Source organism: Cupressus sempervirens, chromosome 8 (assembly GCF_028749045.1).
Source record: "Cupressus sempervirens isolate cs-2001-9-10 chromosome 8, ASM2874904v1, whole genome shotgun sequence".
Taxonomy (NCBI): Eukaryota; Viridiplantae; Streptophyta; class Pinopsida; order Cupressales; family Cupressaceae; genus Cupressus; species Cupressus sempervirens.
This window is the reverse complement of record NC_143125.1, coordinates 375,325,665-375,344,786: the sequence shown is the minus strand read 5'-3', so window position 1 is coordinate 375,344,786 and position 19,122 is coordinate 375,325,665. Positions and strand designations below refer to the sequence as shown.

The 19,122-nt window shown below is 33.6% G+C and overlaps 1 protein-coding gene across 6 annotated transcripts; it reads right to left on the bottom strand.

Annotated features, from left to right (window-relative positions):
* Positions 1-9,661: 9,661 nt before the first annotated feature.
* On the bottom strand, positions 9,662-16,811 carry LOC149542874 (eukaryotic peptide chain release factor subunit 1-1-like). Of its 6 annotated transcripts, XR_016355543.1 has the most exons (6): positions 16,427-16,811; positions 15,019-15,106; positions 14,373-14,814; positions 14,013-14,071; positions 13,817-13,907; positions 9,662-10,139 (listed from the first exon to the last, which is right to left on the bottom strand). XR_016355543.1 is itself a non-coding variant. In XM_089797789.1 (5 exons), the coding sequence occupies exons 3-4, from the start codon at positions 14,501-14,503 to the stop codon at positions 13,820-13,822; spliced, it is 219 nt and encodes a 72-aa protein (XP_089653915.1). In that variant the 5' UTR covers positions 14,504-14,814; positions 15,019-15,117; positions 16,427-16,811; the 3' UTR covers positions 9,662-10,139; positions 13,817-13,819. The 6 variants fall into 6 exon arrangements, 3 of the variants coding, with proteins under 3 accessions (XP_089653915.1, XP_089653914.1, XP_089653913.1); XM_089797789.1 differs by lacking the exon at positions 14,013-14,071 and having other exon boundaries at positions 15,019-15,117; XR_016355544.1 differs by lacking the exons at positions 14,373-14,814; positions 15,019-15,106.
* Between the last annotated feature and the right edge of the window lie 2,311 nt (positions 16,812-19,122).

The window sequence follows — 19,122 nt, the reverse complement described above, 5'->3', positions numbered from 1 at the left end:
TTCAGTTTCTTTAAGTCCCTTCTCTACCACCATGATTATTTCGGACTTGAATTGCATGCTCTAAAACCATTCAACTAGGGGCTCATCTCCTTTAGGTAAAATCTTTGCTTCAATATCCTCCTTTACCTTCATCTGGATGATCATCTTCAACAAGGAAACACAATCATCTCTCTTGGTCTTTTTGTAGCCAAGGTGGCTCTTTTTGATGATATGTTATCTTTCTTTGTTTCCAATCTTAATATAGCATTACCAATCTGCTCTATAATGGAGAATCCTTCCAATTTAATCTTCTCGCTCCACTCTCTACCAATTCACCCAAAATGCTTATCTTCTTAGAGTTGGGAGATAAGTGCCTGGACATCTACAGTGGTGGGATGTCTAGTAATGGGCATCCCAGAGATGCCTTCCAAAGGGGTGACTAATTGACTTATGAAACCATTCAATTCCTATATTTTTTCTTTCATCTGAACCTTTGACAACTTAAGTCTTTCTAGCTGTCCTTTGATCACCTCATTTGTGGACTTCCACAAGCTGACTTTGGTATCATGTCTGGCTTCCCCAAGATCCACCAAATGCATGGTGAAATCATCTGTAGTCATATCTTCAATCCTTCCTTCTTTAGTAGGTTTTTATATTTCCATTGTCAAATGCCTTGTTTCAGGGTCTTGTCCAAGGATAGAAAAGGTCTTTGTTTCTTAACCTTAGTCAATGCAGATCCAGAGTAGATAGCAAGGGATAAGGTATCCTTGCTGGGAGCACCTTCATCCTTCCTCTTTCTCTTCCTATCCAGAGTATCTTCCAACCATGAATCTGTGCCTATTACCTTTGCAGCTATCCCAAGATACTATATGCCAAACATTTTCCTTTTGATTGGGGTGATTGCTTTCGTGGTCAAAGAGAAGGGATTCTTTTGGGCTTGTGAAATGAGCTTTGTGGACTCTTGGTCTTTCTTTGTCTCTACAATATTCTTGGTTGCTTCATCTAATTCAGTGGACTCGCTATCACTACTTCCTCCATCTCCTAAGTCCACTACTTGCACATGAGGGCTACTTGGTAGGAGAAGTGCGACACTTGCATATGGAACTGGACTACTATGAGGTGAGGGAACCTGAGTAACAACACTATCTTTTGATTCATCCACCTTCTTCTCAACCTCTGGTTGGGCACCAATCACTCAGGGGAGCCGTCCTGATAAGTGGACACCTTTTTTTTATGAAATCAGGTAAAACTAATCTTAGAAGACATATTTGAGGATCATGCACTCAAAATGTGAAAATGTGTAAGACACAAAAATTGTACTACTTTTAATCTAGTTTCTAAAATGGTAAGTTTTTTAAAAAAATGGATAAGATTAAAAGGGTCAAACCCTGCACACATAGAAAATTATTCATGTTTTTTGTAGAAAAATATAACGTAGTTGTATTTGTCCACTCACAAAACATATAGTTATATTTAGTATTATGAAAAACCTTTGGTAGGATGATATGTAAGAGTGAGATCTAAAAGTTCAATATTTTTTCATAATTTTGTATGAGTATTTTTTTCTATGATTTTTTGAAGTGACCTCATCCTTAAATTCTAGTAGCTCTTCATGTGATGGGCATAACTTGCATCAAAATAATCTAAAATTGACATTTAAAAAAAAAAAAGTGTATAGAATCAAGTGTAGAAAAATAATATGTAATTTATTTTGTATTTGGTTAAGTAGATAAAAAATTATTTTAAAAATGGTAAATGTATGTCTGAGAGGACTATCAAGACATTGAAATGAAACAATAACTTCACAATGCTAATCTTGTCCAAAAATTAAAAACATTATATGGTTAGAAAGGTAAGAAAATGTGTAAGATTATGGTGGTAATTTTAGAGATATCCACTTTACCATTTGCAAACTTGGTGAAGTCAAAGATGCGAATTGATATTAGAAGATGAAAAAATGTCTAAAGAAATGAAGATGGAGGGAAAACAAAAACCCAAGCATTTGGGTAGTTTAACAAGCCTATTACCAAGCCTAAAAATGATCACACTTTTTTGTTAACAAAACATAATTGTGTTATTCTTAGTAAGAGTAAATTGTCATACTAGACATAACATGATCATGTTATATTGAGTAAAACTATACTAGCAATAACATGATCGAGTTATATTTGTGTAAAAGTAAAGTCAATTGTTCAGAGGGCTAGGCCTAATTAGGCTTAGTTAAAGAAGCAACTACCCCAAAATGGATTGATTTAACCAAATAAATAATTGGATCAGCTAGGGCACTCTAAAAAATGTCTAGATCTTGAGTTTCATGCTTTGAATCATACATTAGAACCATCACATTTTTTAATTGCTTCATCGTCTGGTTCATAATATTGTGAGAGTAATTGGAAAAAACACTCTAGGAAAACATGTGTAATACCAAAGACTATCCAAAGCCCACCATAGAAGGAATGTGGTAGAGGGATGATACATAGTGGGTTTTATACAAATATACAAGTGCCAATTCCATCAAGGAAAGTTTAGCTTGTAGAACAAGGACTGTGGATCTTGAAATCATTCAATTTGTTGTTCTTCCAAATGGCATCCCTTACAGGGTAGACCTAATTGCAATGCAACCATACAATGTAAGGTTAGTGTGTAGGAGAGAGATTCTTGTGGTTGAACCAAAAGATAAAGTATCTTGTGAACAAATGACAGAGACTGTCTATGAAAGCTCTAAGGTATGTCAATTCATTTTAGTCAAGTTTCTCTTTATTTTTTGTCATGTAGGAAAATTTAGTGATGGGTTTTTGTGTTTATGTTAAATAGGAGGTAGAATGGTCTGAAATTGAGCAAAGGGTGCATTACCATGATAAACAAGGAAACCTGCAATAATATTCTTCTTGAATGGCCAAACAAATTATTAGCTTTTTCCTAGATGAAATGAAAATTGATGGTTGACATTGATAGCCAATTTAGTGTAGATCTTGAAACAATGAAACATGTTGATAAGCACTGTGGTGAATGTATGGATATAATTGTGGAGGTGCCCCAATTCACCTCTCTCTCTCTCTCTCTCTCTCTCTCTCTCTCTCTCTCTCTCTCTCTCTCTCTCTCTCTCTCTCTCTCTCTCTCTCTCTCTGTTCACACTGATAAAATTGTGTGCCAGCTTCATGACAAGTTTTTCATGACAGTCTAGTAGTTGCAGGTGTCATCTCTCTCTCTCTCTCTCTCTCTCTCTCTCTCTCTCTCTCTCTCTCTCTCTCTCTCTCTCTCTCTCTCTCTCTCTCTCTCTCTCTCTGTTCACACTGATAAAATTGTGTGCCAGCTTCATGACAAGTTTTTCATGACAGTCTAGTAGTTGCAGGTGTCATCTTTATCACAAGTTTTCCATGACAGTCTATTAGTTGTAGGTGCCAACTTCATTAGAAGTTTTCATGACAGTCTAGTAGTTGTAGGTGCCATCTTCATCACAAGTTTTCCATGATATTCTAATAGTTGTAAGCTTCATCACACATCTTCCATGATAGTTTAGTAGTTGTAGGTGCCATCTTCGTCACAAGTTTTCCACGATAGTCTAGTAGTTGTAGGTTCTAGCTTCACAAGTTTTTGATGAAATTCTAGTAGTTGCAGGTGTCAACTTCATCAAAAGTTTTCCATGATTATGTAGTAGTTGTAGGTGTCATATTCATTACAAGTTTCCCATGATAGTCTAGTGGTTTCAGGTGCCATCTTCATCACAAGTTTTCCATGACTGTTTAGTAGTTGCAAGTGCCATCTTCATTAGAATTTTTCCATGATAGTCTAGTAGTTGCAAGTACCATCTTCATTAGAAGTTTTCCATCTTCACAAGTTGGGTTTGATATGGTTTTTGAAAACTGGAATGCTTTATATGTATTCATCCTTCTTATATCTTTTTAAAAGAGCATGTTAAGTTGTGTTTCAATGCACCTATTTTATAAAGGTATATGTAGAGCTTATCACTGGACTTTAGATTTTTGTTTTCATGTAGGTATTGTAAAAGGAAAAAGTCTAGTTAGAAGAAAGCTTCAGAACCAATGACATCAATTGAGGTGAGATATATATTATCATGCTTTCCTTATTGATTTTTGAAGTAGGGTGATCCTTGCTATCCAAATTATACCATTACTTTTTATTAGGGTTTTTCACAATTTTCTCTCTCTAGATCTCCCCCACTCCCACTCCCCTTGTACCCCTACCCCCTATTTTCTCTCTCTCCTTCCTTACCCTTATCATTATCATTCCCCTCTCTCTAGATATAAAGTTATTGAAGATCCAATGGATGTATCTCCTTTGTTGACAAATATAAGTGCTTCCAAAGACTTGTTGGCTCTAATGGACCCCTTAAGATCCCTTAAAATTTTGTTTATGAGTACATGTGCACTGAAGACCAAAATTTTGTTTATGAGTACATGTGCACTAAAGACCTTTTGTCACTACTTGAGCTACTAGTAGATGGCGAGTATTCATCATCATCATCTGACATAGGCTTATGTGCATATCTTATTTCTTTCCTTTGTCACTTTCCCCTTCCTAGGTCTTTAGGTCCTTATCTATAACTTTTTTCATGGGTCTAATAAGCCCTTCCCACTCATTCCCATTAACCAAGTGGGCTTTGTATCTTAATTTTGGGTAGTTCGTTAATAGTTTCATTCTTAACAAAATTCATAACCATATTCTCCATAGCCAGTTTTCTTCTTGATCGCTACAGTATTTTCTCCTTAACTAAAATTTTTGTAATCAGTTGATGTACAATTATAGTTTTCTCTTGGCCAATCCTTTAGGCATGTGATTGAGCCTGTAAATCCACAAAAGGGCTGAAATCTAGATCTAGTGGAAGAATGGTATTAGATCCATCAAGTGTGCCTTAAGGGGTCGTAAGACCCCTTAGGGCAACACTTAGTGGCTATAATGTGTCAAAAGAGGCCAAAAGGGGTCCTAGAACTTCTTGAAAGGGACATTACCTAACCCCTTATGACCCCATATGACCCCTTAGGATACACTACAACCATCAAGTCTACCTTGATGGGATGACCCCTTAAAGCACATCTGATGGATCTAATACTATTCGTCCACCAGATCTAGATTTCAACCCTTTTATGGATCTACAAGCTCAATCATGAGCTTAAAGGATTGGCCAACAAAAAATCGTGATTGTATATCAACTAGTTACAATATGTTCAATTAAGAAAAAAATATTGTAGCGATCGTGAAGAAAAATAGCTATGGAGAATTTGGTTATGAATTCCATTAAGAATGAAACTATTAATGAATTACTCAAGATTAAGAGAAAAAGCCCACCTAGTTAATGGGAAAGAGTGGGAAGAACTTCTTGGACCCATGACAAAAGTTACAAATATGGACCTGAAGAGCTAGGAAGGGGAAAGTAGAAAAGGAAAGAAGCAAGATATGCATGTGAGCCTATGCCAGATGATAATGATGATGAATACTCACCATCTACTAGTAGCTCAATTAGTGATAGGTCTTTAGTGCACACATGTACTTAGAAACAATTTTTTTAGATAGAGAAGTGAAAAGTGTTGTGGAATTATCCAAAGAGCAATATGAACTCTATCACCCTCCACCCTCCCCACCTCGCCTTCCCCCCCCCCCCCCACACACACTTCCTTCCCCCCTCCCTCCTCCCTATCCCCCTTTATCTCCCACTCATCCCTTGCATCTCCTCCCCACCTCTCTCTCTATCTATCTGTCTATATATATCACTCTCAATTTCTCTAATTACTTTTGGTTTTGCATAATCCAAAAGGGTTATGGAGAACTCGATACAATGCCTCTAGTTCTTCACAACACGATTGCGGTCTATTAAGCATATCATGATCATGTTTAAAACGTGATTGCCTTGTACCTAAGATTTAAAAAAAAAAAGATGTTTTTTTTTGGCTTGTTAATGAGCCAAACCCCATTTTGAAATTTGATGAGAAGTACACAGTGCAATCATGTTATGTGTAGTTTTCACTTTTTTTCATAGTGTCCAATTTTTGGCACATCATCATGGTCCATATGCCATTTGCTTCTAGTTTGACACCACTTATGTCACCATTTACTACTTCCCTTATTGCCTTTGATTTTGCTTCTTGTGTTGTTTCCAAGTTTGCTCTTGGATTTTCTTCCAATTTTGCTTTTGATATTGCTCCCTTTTTGGCTTCCATTTTGTTCTAACAATTTTTGCTATTTTTCTTTCATCCTTGTTTCTTCTTTTTTTTCTCATTTTGCTTCCACCTTTGCTTCCCTTTTAACATCTTTTGTTGCTTCTATAATTGCTTCCACTCCTTTGTTTGCTACTTCAATTGCTTCTATTTTTGCTTCCTAGATAATGCCAAGTTTTGCTTTCAATATTGCTTCCTATTTAGCTTCCATTGTTGCTTAATTTTTTACATCTAAATATTATTATTATTTTACTTTTGTTTATTTTTATTGTAATATATTTTATTCCAATCGTGAAACCCATATCGATTCCAAGAAGGTGTACACCAAAATATTTAAAAATTAATTGATTGTGACAACATCCACCCTTAGTAGAAAATTAAAACCATCCCATGTAATAACTAATAACTATTCATTCAAAAATCATCGACTATTTTTATATATATATTGACAAGTGAATACTAATAAGATCATCATACCTAACTAAAACAAGGGAAAGCTTAATATGTCAATAGATAAAATACATGTCAAAATTATGCATGTCCAATAACATAAGTCAAAATGATACATCTGTATGTATTGCAAAAATGATAAATTATGGAATTGAAAATGATACAAATCAAGACGATACATGTCAAATTGATATAAGTGAAAATGGTACATGTCAAAATGTTTCAACTCCACAATATGGTATTACATTTTGTGAAAATGATACATATGATACTAGCCATGAAAAGAGACATCATCATATATTAACAATCATACATAATGCAATCTATATGGCCATGAATGTCGTTGGCTACTAGCAGTAGCTGCCGCATCATAATCATCATCAATATCACACTCATCATCAACATGATTAGTGTTGTTACCATCATCAACTTTAATGTCTTATGTATTTGTGTCATCACCATCCATTGTTGTGTGATCTAGACTAGAACCAACATATTTTGGATTTGTATCTTGAGGATCATCTTCATCTTCAGGAAGACTTGAGTTTTGTCCCAAAAAATATTTTAATCGAAAGTCATTATTTATTTAATGCAATAGAATATGCTTCTATTATATATCTAATATTACAACATATGAAATGAAACCATAATCATATTACTTGAATCAACAACTAAAGTGGATTGAAACAGATAAAAATAAAATTAGTTCTTAGTAAACAAACCAAAAGTTAATTTGTATTACCTTGGCTACATGAACAATCACAAAACAAAGTTCTAATGACTTCAAGATACACTAGTCATAGAATAAATTTCTTGTTGAACCATAAAAGATGCAGGTCATCTTTGTTGTTATTCAAATTCATGTCTTATGTCGACTTATCTCTCAAGAGCAAATAATAAAAAAACTATACCAATTACCATTTTGCTTAGCACTAAATCCATTTAACAATGTTTTTTAGGTGCAACTCATACAATTTAAAAAAATGTTTTTTTATCAAAAATAATGTTTTTTGTATTAATAGAAAAGATGAAACTCATACATTTACTTAAATAAAATAAAATAAATTTGTTGAGTCTTATATTAGTCATAATGCTCAAAAAAATTATGGGACGGAAAAAAAACCATGCTATTTAAAATACAAGAAGGAAAACAAAAGTAAACTAAATATTTACGCAATAAAAAATGTGCTATTTTTAATTAAAAAATCACTAAATTTGATGCAAAAAAATTAGTTTTGTGCATGGAAGATAGATAAGATATTTGATTTTTCAAGAAATAAAATAAATTAAGAATACACAAAATAGACCATTAATATTCTACATAAAAAATCTAAAATAAAAGCTGATATAAATTTATATTAAATTTAATATCTAATAATAGTAAATAGCCTTGCCAATTAGAGTACCATATTTTCAATACTATATAAAATGAAACTAGACGTTGATTGAAAAATTCTTGATTGCTAGAAAGCAAGTGATTCACAATAAGATGCATGAAATATTTTACATCTAAACTGACGATTAACTGCATGAGATAATGTGCATGAGAGTTGCAAGCCGTTCTCAAATGGGCGAAATCCAACGGTCAAAAAAGTTTCCATCGTCATGCATAACGATGGAAAATTCTTTAGTTTTTTTCATTTAAAAACTGAAAAATCATGAGTTGCATTAAATTTAGGAGTGAAAAGAAAATATTATTTACAAATACTCAAATGCTGATAAAAATAATTCTCCACTTCAGACCTACTAATCTGGACGCTAATGTTTTATGAAAAAGCAAATACGCTAAATTTAGGAACTGCATTTTTTTATACCAAAAAAGCAATAATATATTTTTCGAATTAGGATCATGTGCTTTTTTTGAAAAGTATTATCTATAAAGAGAGGAGCTCTTCTGAAAGCTGATATCTCTGAGTGAGTTCTGCATATTATTTTTCAAAATATGGCAAATGGAATTCTGCTCGGTAATTTACAGTATCTGTTTTCCAAAATATTGTCCACTAGTGATACAAATACGCTGTGCAGGATCATAATTCCCAAAGCAAATGTGGAATCATACATTTTGCCGAGGTTATCAAGCAATGAGAGAGAGGCTATTATGGAGGGAAGAGAGGTTGAGCTACACGTTTTTGACATTGATTCAAACATGTTGGAAAATTTTGAGTTTAAGTTGTTTACTAGAAGCAGCAACTGTTACGAGCTGAAGAAAGGGTGGAGTAAATTTGTAAAGCGGAGACAATTGAAAGGGAGTGATGTCTTAACTTTTTATTTAATAAGTGATACCAATCAACTATGTCTAAGTTGCAGTCGGCCCCAGCAAAAGCTGGACCTGGAACTGAGGCTTTCGTCTCCGGCGATGCTGACTGGGGAGGAATACATGAAGAAACCAAAGATGGAGGAGAATGGTAAACGGTCACTCAAATCTAAGGATATGAAGCTTCATGAGCTCACAAGGAAAAGAAAGGGACTCGACCTCGAACTGAGAATATATTCAGAAACATCATGCTCCCAAGAATCTAAGAAGCTGAGAAAAGATAGATCAACTACATTGCTTTTCCTAACGCAACAAAACTAAATTAGTCCGCATTTGTATTTCTTATTCTATCACTCCATATCTTTTCAATGAATTAATGATGTAATACACGATTTGGTTTCCTTTTTCTGCTTTTGGGGCATAAGGTGAGGGAAGCTATTATCATCTCTCTCAATCATTCTTTGACAATTTTGTAACCCTGAGGACACGAATATTTCAATGTATACGAGATGTTAAACACGTGTGCTATTGAATCTTACATAATGTGATTTGTGTGTGTGAAATAAATTCAACTGCCTTGCTTTGAATCTCTCTAATGTAACATAGATGTTAAGTATATTGTTCAAACCCAATAGAACAAGAGCATATTGCGCCAGCGTAGTTCTGGCCATGCTTGGCAGGACATATGTTTGTTGGAAGCTTGGCCGTGAAATGCAAGAAAGCTAAAGATAAATTGTAATCCCCCAATGGTACAGGGTAGACACTAACACATCAAGATCAAGGCATGAATATTGTCTTCCACAGATAGCAATAATAAATTCAAATAATAGATTCATGACATTGCCAATGACATGCAATGTGCACAAGGAACACACTATATATAAATTAATTTTAATTTTAATTTTCTTTCTAGTTCTATTTCGATATGTTCCCCTTCTCTAGTAGAAAATCACATGTAATGTACTAATATCACCATAACAAACGTGATAAACATATAGATTCCACAAGTTTCTCTTGCCACTGACATAACAACCAGAAACTACTGTGTTTAATAAAATTTAACCTCGTCCCTGCTGATATTTCATATTACGATTCCCCAAAAGTTCATATCGCCAGCTCCCATTAACTTTTCAAAGCAGTAGAACAAGTATCCCATTTCATGGAAGCTCTGTTGTGAAATTCCAACAAACTCACTTTATCAGATATTGTTTCCAGTGGGTGCTACATCAGTGATGATTGGGTTTCGCTTAGCAACTCGTCTAATGTACCTGCTGCTCCTTCATCTATCAGCACAAGTATTCACATATTAGAACAATACTGCAAATAAACACCCTGCTAATAAACCAATATTAAGCTCATATTAACCCTAGTTACAAACATCCATCACATGCTTTGTCCACATATTATAGACAGTGGCAGCTGAAATTATTGGCCACGCCTGAACTGAAAATCCTGGTATTAAAAACCCATTCTAATCCCTTGGTAGAAAAGGTAAGCATAAATTGCTTAATGTACATGCTGTTTTCAGAAGTTGGTCATTTTTGTTGGATTTAATTTTTGGGAGAACCCTGCATGGAATATTTTGGACAAGCTTCTTTGCCTGTTATTAGATACGTATCAAAATTCTTAGTGACTCAGACAGAGAGAAATAGAAAAGCATTAGGTAACTTGCATAAAAGAGATGATGCCAAAAAATCTTACAGATAACCTATATAAAGAAAAATTAGAAAAGATTACGAATTCTTTAAGGGATATAAAGAAAAATTAGAAAAGATTACAAATTCTTTACGGGATCTAACATCATGGAAAACCAATGCAGAAAGAAACGAAATAAGGGCTCTTATAGCAAAGAAACACTTTATTCTTGGAAGAAGTCCACAATAAATATTGTCGAGGAAAATCATTGGTGTATTGCCCATCAATTACCTCATTTCCTTTGTAACGTATGGTGGCTCAATCTCTTTAATATTGTACCGACCCTAGTGGTGAATGCAATGACTCTAACCATGATATGAAACACGATGATGAGAAAAAAAAAGACATGTTATCTACTAAATTGTGCTATGCACTTGAAGATTGATCATCAACTGAGTGTGGTGTTGACTTTGACATAATATGACAACAGGTATTTAAAAAGTAACTACTGCGAGCAATTTTTTTGATGATATGGAAAAATGCAGTCATTTGATAATATTTAGTCTCTTGGTTTAGCCCTCAAATTAAGAATGCTTTGTAATGAAGCAATAAAAATCTTCATTTCTGTTTGAATTATCTAATTGGAAAATTCAAAATAAGTATAATTAAGCAATTAAAGGTAATAATTCAAACTAGGGAAGCACAGGCACATTTTTATGAAACAAAAGAACTGTAATACAAATGTACAAATGTCCAACCATAGCAAAGCGTAACGAAGTAAAAGGTAAAGTTTGGAAGAAAATTGTACCTTATGAAGAAGCTTCAAGACCTAAACATAAGACCAAATATCAAGATTGTAAGGATGAAATTGTTCCTAAATAAACCTCATTCCTAAGAGTCGTGTAAAAGAAAATGAAAAGACAACTCAGTCAAATGATGGCAATACATGTACTAGATGTGTAATCCAGTACATATGGCACAAGTCCTTTTTCGAATTGAAGTCTTAATTCATTTATAAGAGATGACCTGAGAATTAAAGAACATAAGGCAACGGCTCTCAGTCACGACGTTGTATTCAGTTCTCTCTAGATATACAGATGAAGGTAGTCACACCAAGAAACAAGTAAATGGGGCTGGGAATAAAGATTGAAGCCAAGAACTCCTAGAGGTTTATTTGGGTACCACTCCAAACAACCATCCTTCCCAAGTTGACTCTGTAATCTCTTGACAACTAAATCTGCTCCAAAAAAGCTTTAGGCGTTGGAGAAAAAATAGCATAAACAAAGTCGTAATTAACAGGTTTATCAAACTCCATGGGATGTCAAGTTGCTCAAAATCAAATACAGTCGAAAAAGAGGTTCTGTGTACTATTCCATTGACGGGATAGACAAATATTATTATGAAAATTGACCATATAGTTGCCTTAGGACAGCAATCCTACATCATTCGGTGCACTAAAAACAAGATAAATAAAGGAAGAAATAAAAGTGGTGAAACTGTGTAATCTGTAAGTAAAGTACGGTGGGAATTCACAACCAGCAATCTAAATTTATGCAAGCCGAAAATCATTTAGCTCTAGGATACTTCATACTTTGACATCGTAACACATACAGAAATGTGTCCTAACCAAGATGCCAAAAGCTAAAATGCCTTGGACTAGGACAAATTGCTAGAGCCTCAGATTATGACAAACGTTACCCAATCCCCACAAAAGCAATAAGTTAATATTGTTTCAACTTAAGTTGCCCAATCAAGAACGGGTATGGGTATGAAGCGCTGGTACAATAGAAATTTTTGTATTCTACGTTTTTGGTATGTTCATATAAATACAAATATATACATGTATATATGTATATGCATGTACAATTTGCAAACTCTCCAAATACTCTCTGAGTTGTCCAGTACTCTTTATTTTTATTTGTCGGGCATCTATTCACATGTTTAAGTTTGACATTTTTATAGAAAAAAAAACTTGGATAAAAATATTGATTCAAGTAAAATGCTAGTTAAAATGTATTTTTCACATACATCTTTTTGATAGAACCATACATTTTCTCTTTCAAGATGTCAATTTTTACTTAAAAAGTTTAATACATTTTGTCATTGAATTTTACAGAATGTATATGTTTCTTTAAGAGATTTTCATTGTTTTGTTGAGTTGAAAATCTTGGGAGTGCAGAGTACTCTTTGAATTTGAGTCTGCAGAGTATGCATGTATGTATATGTGCATGTGTCTGTCTGTATCTATATATGCAGCTTTAAAATAGAAATAAGTTTAGAATGTCTTGTACCTATACATATGTTATACAAAATCATTATAATTTCAACTTATGAAACATATCATTCTAATTTAAATTCAAGTATCTATATCAAGAAGATCAAACCAGAATCTCATGGTAGATAAGTTCAGAGCTCGCTAATCAGCACTCTAGGTCTTAAAAATATCTAAAAGACCAAACTAGAATCATCAAACATTTCAACATTTAAAACATAAATCCCAAATGTGTACCCACAAGAGATTCGTTTCAGCTTAAAATATGTTGAATACCCCAGTAACGCCCAGAAAAGCTTCACAATTCAGCAACTTAGGTTTCAACATAGACAATTCCAGCTCATCTTACATAAATACAAATCTTTATGATAACAATCTAGATTGGATATGAATTTCAACTTCTATACGTTCAAAATACTACAGAATCCAGCATAACTTCCAAGAATAGAAAAAGAAAGATTAGTTTCCTTTAAAACATGGGCTATGTTCTTTAAGCTACACAAACCTCATATCGATTCAGTACAAAGCCAAAATTTAATAATTTTGCGGAAAACAGAACACAGAAATGCCAAGGTCAGCAAAAATTAAAACGTATTAAAGTCAATACAGGGAAAAACTCAATGAAATGCTTTAGATATGACGATTTAATATGTTGAATATGCCTATATGCACCATCCAAGATGCCTGTTTCATTTGAATGGTCATTCTCCACATAAAAATCAGAACAAACAAAACTATCAGACAGGGTTGAATAGCCTGGACAAAAATTGTTGCAAGGCAAATGTGTCGCAATACCTGGACAACAACCACTTGAAAATAATATGTTGAGTATGCCTATATGCACCATCCAAGATGCCTATTTCATTTGAATGGTCATTCTCCACATAAAAATCAGAACAAACAAAACTATCAGACAGGGTTGAATAGCCTCGACAAAAATTGTTGCAAGACAAATGTATCGCAATACCTGGACAACAACCACTTGAAAAAGTCCCCTGAAAGTCCTAATGATAAATAATGTGATCATGTTTTCAGACGGTACCAGATGCCTACCTGTCAGACTAGTGCGTACCAAACACTAAAATTCACTGTTGAAAGTTTCTCAGGTCCCACATACAAACAGCTGATACAGAATATCGACCTCCTACAAGGATATGCATGCTTAGCATTAGTTTTTTATAATATTAAAATATGGCACTCAAGTATCAATTTATGATCTATCTATCTCTTCAATCAAACAATGACTTACTATAGTTTGCCCAAAGATGGCTTTAGTGGTCGAACCCAAAACAACAGACTCTAATCACCCTAGAGAAGGATGATCCGCAAAATGCGCATACCAATGATATCATAAACAAAAGTTAAAAAGCATTTGAGAAGAAAATAACATATTTCTCAAAAGCATGAATTTGATATTTAGACTCTGTCCGTTTTTCAGCTAATTATTATATGATTAACATAACTTTTAATGCATGAAGTACAATTTTATAATGATTAAGATAGCACCTAAGTGCTGCACAGGCACTCTATGATAACATAATTTTTCAAGTAGAAGGAAAAAATGCCACAAGACAATACTTTAGAATCTTAGATAATAAAGATAACAAACCTTGTGCCCCCATAGCCTAGAACAGAAAAAACAGAAAGACACAGGCTTAACTCCAAGCTGCAGCCTGCGTCCTTAAGATGATTGCGAATTGATTGATTGTTCAAATCATAAACACCGCCATCATTAGACATCTCATCAAAGGTTCTCGTGTCTAGTTGGAACGAAGAATGCCACCAATACCGCCAAAACCCCTACAAAATTGAGAGCCCTTCTGGGATTTGCTAGTGACAAACTCCAAAAGTGCATCCAAAGTTGCTTATATTCCGAGCCATTCCAGTAGAAACAATCATAGGCATTTCCCCCTGGAGACGTCTCGAGGATGGAGACATGTCTTGGAGACCTTGCGCGTACCCAGAGACTTCAAATTTGGATAGAGACTTTGTATTAAAGTTTCTCAACGTCTCCAAGTTTCCCACTGTGAATTTTGGCATTTCATGTGCATCTTCAAAGGAAAAAAAACATATTGATTAAATATATTATAATATTTTTTATTTGTTTGTATTCTGAGTTTTGAACTATTCAATTCTATATGACACAATATTGAATGACCAATGTTCTTGCTTTCGAAGCTTTATGTTATGATTTTCTTGGAAATTATTAGATTATATTAGAAAAAAATTGCCAATCTCCAAACAGTTGTACCAACCTCTAAGACCTCCAAGTATTGTAGTCTCCAAAAAGCTATAGAAACAATTTCTCTTGAACTTCCAAGCTCAGCAGCAGTGCCTGAATCCCTGAAATTACTCTGATCGGCCTCTTGATTAGTATTCAAGTACTTTATTACTACTTCTCCAGGCATATATTTTATCAAAAGATATCTGTTAACATCTAAACTCTCGCATACTATCAAGATTTCAAAAACATCCATCTACAATACTTCGAGAGTTCTTCAATCCCAATTACATACTTTCCTGTATCCTGGCTTATCAAAGTCCTTCGCTTTAAAGCGGTTCTCCTGTATTAACATCACATTAGATATTATCTCTGATCATAGTTCCATAGAATGATTGAATCTCATAAGAAACATCAACGCTCATAGTTCCATAGAATGATTGCATTGCATAAGAAACATCAACTATATTGAGAGTCTTTGCCTATAGCAAGGGATCAAACAAGTCAGATTGGCTCAATTCTGTCTAAATATTTGCAGACCAGCCAATTTCAGACTAGCAGGAGTAATAATGTGTTTGTATCCAATGCTTCTGGAAATTTGATTGTGTTTGAGTTTTTCAGCCACCACTCATATAACTGTGTTGCCAACTCTGTGGTCGTCCACACATAGTTGTGTCATTTCTTCCTTCTAATTAGTGCAAAATGTAAGGCTTATAATTGTCCTCCACTTCCATGTTTTTTCTCCAAAAATCAAGAGCAAATTTGTGAAGAGCTGTTAGTGGCTGCCAGAATAAGAATAGGAGAATAGGAATATATATTCTAGAATAGAAAATAAGAATATGTAATCTTATTCTTGTTTGGTTCAGTCAGAATTTGATGGGAAATTTACGGACCCAAAAATTTATGTTTTCTAAGATAAATAAAAATGAAATAGGAATCCGTATTCCAATTCCACCTATTTTGGTGGAATAACAAATGCTCATTTTTGGACCAAAATTGAAAACAAATTCATAATTCCAATTTGATGCACCAAACAGAAAATTCAAAATTTTAAAAATTTACATGTGCCTATTCCACTTATATTCCCCCTGCCAAACAGGCCCTCAGAGTACCAAACATTGTACCATTACCATCCATTACTGTAGATCCGAGCTTACCATTAGATTCCAATAGTTCATTCGACGCTTCACTGGGGACATTGTTATCACAAAGGTACAGAGATGCATTGAAGGGATTGAAGTGCTCAAAATCCATTGTAATTTCTTTACTTTCCCATCTTCAGTGTCGATTGTTCCAGCATAAAATGATTATTACAGTTAACCAAAATGCCTCGACATATTCATTTCTAGGGGGAAAAAACGGAAAGACACAACATGAAACCCACGACAGAATGACAAAGACACTAAATAGTTCACATGAAAAAGGGTTTACAGGAAAGCTACCTTGACAGATAAGAACAATACCATAGCAGAAAACTTGTTTGCTGTCTCAGAAATCTCATCGACATATCACTGGATTTGAAATCTGTGGGTAGCCTCATCCTTCAAGCCCCGTGAAGATGAAATTGTCCCTGCTCTAACGTTAAAAACATAATTGCTATTTACAGGTCTAGCCGAAGTGCAGCAGGCTGGGTTGTAAGGTGTGGCTCAGCATTACTATCGCCCTCATTAACAATAGGAACAAAGGAAATCCTCGGAGATCCCTCCCCTAGTCATTTCTGCACCGGCTCCATGCAACGCCACACAAAATTAGAAATTTTCACTGAATCCGAAGATACCCCAACCTGGCCTTACAAAGTTGTCTGTGTATGTGACCTTGACCTACATGCTTAAGGTTAAAGCCCGACACAAGCTCATTGCACATATAGCCTTATTACACGTGTAATAGTCAAAAATGAAAAGTCCAATTTCAAAATTAAAAAGTACTTGATATGGATTCCTTTACTCGTGTCACTTTGATATAGGAAGGGCTATTAAACCCCGACGTCCCTTTTATGTCCACCATCGGCAATACATGCCTCCGGTTTTTCACACATATCCAAACATTATGGAACCTTGACAATTAAAGCTTTCGACACATTTTCATCGCTTTTGGGTTTTTTGGGCATCCTTATGTGAAGCTTCTTTTATGCAATTTTTCGACATCTATTTTACAACTTCCAAACAAGAGACGCAATGCGTCATTGTTCTTGCCTAATGCATAATGGTTGTAGAGGTGTAGATGTGTGAGAATAAGGTTAAATAGTTCAAAATTAACATTGTGAATGCATTAATTTTTGTCTAGAAATGCACTTGTGATCTGATAGGATGGCTCATATTTTGTTGTTAAGTTCTAGGATAAATGCAGTTGTGATCCAAAATGATGGCTCATATTTTGTTGTTAAGTTCTCGCGTAATATTATTATATGTTTGGGCATTTAAACCCAATAATAAGAGGCTAAAGTCCCCAACTAGATATTATTCTCATCTTGATTACCAAATGGAAGTCACACTATTTTTAATCATTAGATAGAGATAAATAGCAATATAGAACAATAACAACATAAACATATATGCAGAGGAAAAAATGATAGATAATATATAAGAGGAAGAGGAAGAGAGATAAAATAGTAAGATAGAGTGATACCAACATAAGTTGAGAGAGAGAGAGAGAATTAAATATAATTATTTTTCTTAATAAAACAAATAGTCAAAATAAAATCATGGTTATAATGAAAAATTAAAATATATTATATTTTAATTAATGAAATTAAGAATTTAATTTTTATTATTAAAACTCACATTTGCATAAGAAAAAATGAAATGTATTGAAATATAAAAATATTTTATAAGTAAAACTAATTGTTTAATTTTACATAGTTAAAGAAGGTTTACTAGTTAATGTTTTGTATTTCTAATTTTTTCATAAAATTAAGTAATTTTTAATTATGAAATAATATCTTAATAATTTAATATGTACATTTGTAAATAATAAATAGATGTAATACATATACAAACACTATTAAAAAAAATTAATTAAAAAATAATATTGTTTAATTTATTTTTACAAAAGTAAAATAATAGCAATAATTTAACTACTTTTATTAAAAAATCAAAGGTTTACAAAAATTAAAAATTTAAATACAAGCGACTAAAAATTAATATTGATTAGACATGTTGTGTGAGGTGGAAGATACAATGATTGAAAAAAATATATATCTTGTCAACTTGTCACAAAGATAAAGTTGTAATTAATACAAGATGAAGTTGTTAGAAAATATTTGTATTTTTGTTGGAGAAAATTAATTTTCTCCCCCACCAAAAATAATATGAACCAATAGAATGAATGAAAAATTAGAAAAAGATATAAACATTTGAAGTTTCATATAATCTTTTAAATTCTTTGATTTGATTGGTGAGTGTTAATGTGATATTAGCATGACATGAATTCATAAGTATTCCTGCCCCTGGCAAGAACTAATAACATGTGCCCATCAAACCTGCTTCCTCTATTGAATTGAATGTACACTAATGAAATATGCTTTCCTCTTACTTGTAGCTTGCTTTGTTTTTCATCATATTTTTGAATGGCGTCCAGGGTTTTTCTACAATGAATTGTCATTTTTTAAAAAATTGGCTTTTGGGGTTTGAGTATGAAATGATTGTCCCAATGGCATTGTAGGTTTCATTTATATATTTAACATTTGATGTATGTCATGGAGGGTTACATTCTCTTGTTAAATGATTATCCATGTGCTCAAGGATTATATTAAAATAATAAATTGTGTTTCTTTGTATCGACATTTTGCTTTGTTTTGTTATCTGCTTTTAAATCTTTATCTTTGTACATGTGATAGTTTCTTTTGAGCACTAGCTATCATGATGCAAAAAACTACATGGGTCATGCCTCACCTTATATATGGCATTCATGCTTCAACGACCATGCCCCGCCCCCATACATAACATGATAAACGAAGAGTTTGATGGATGAAGTTAAGGAAGTTTTGGTCAGTTTCGTACATGGAACTTTTTAGAGATTCCTACACAATATAATTTGAAATCTTTATCCCGTCCATCATAATTTGAAACTATCTTGCCTTCATGATTCAAAATTTGTATTCCATCTGACATAATTTGGTATCACTATTTAGTGCTTGTTT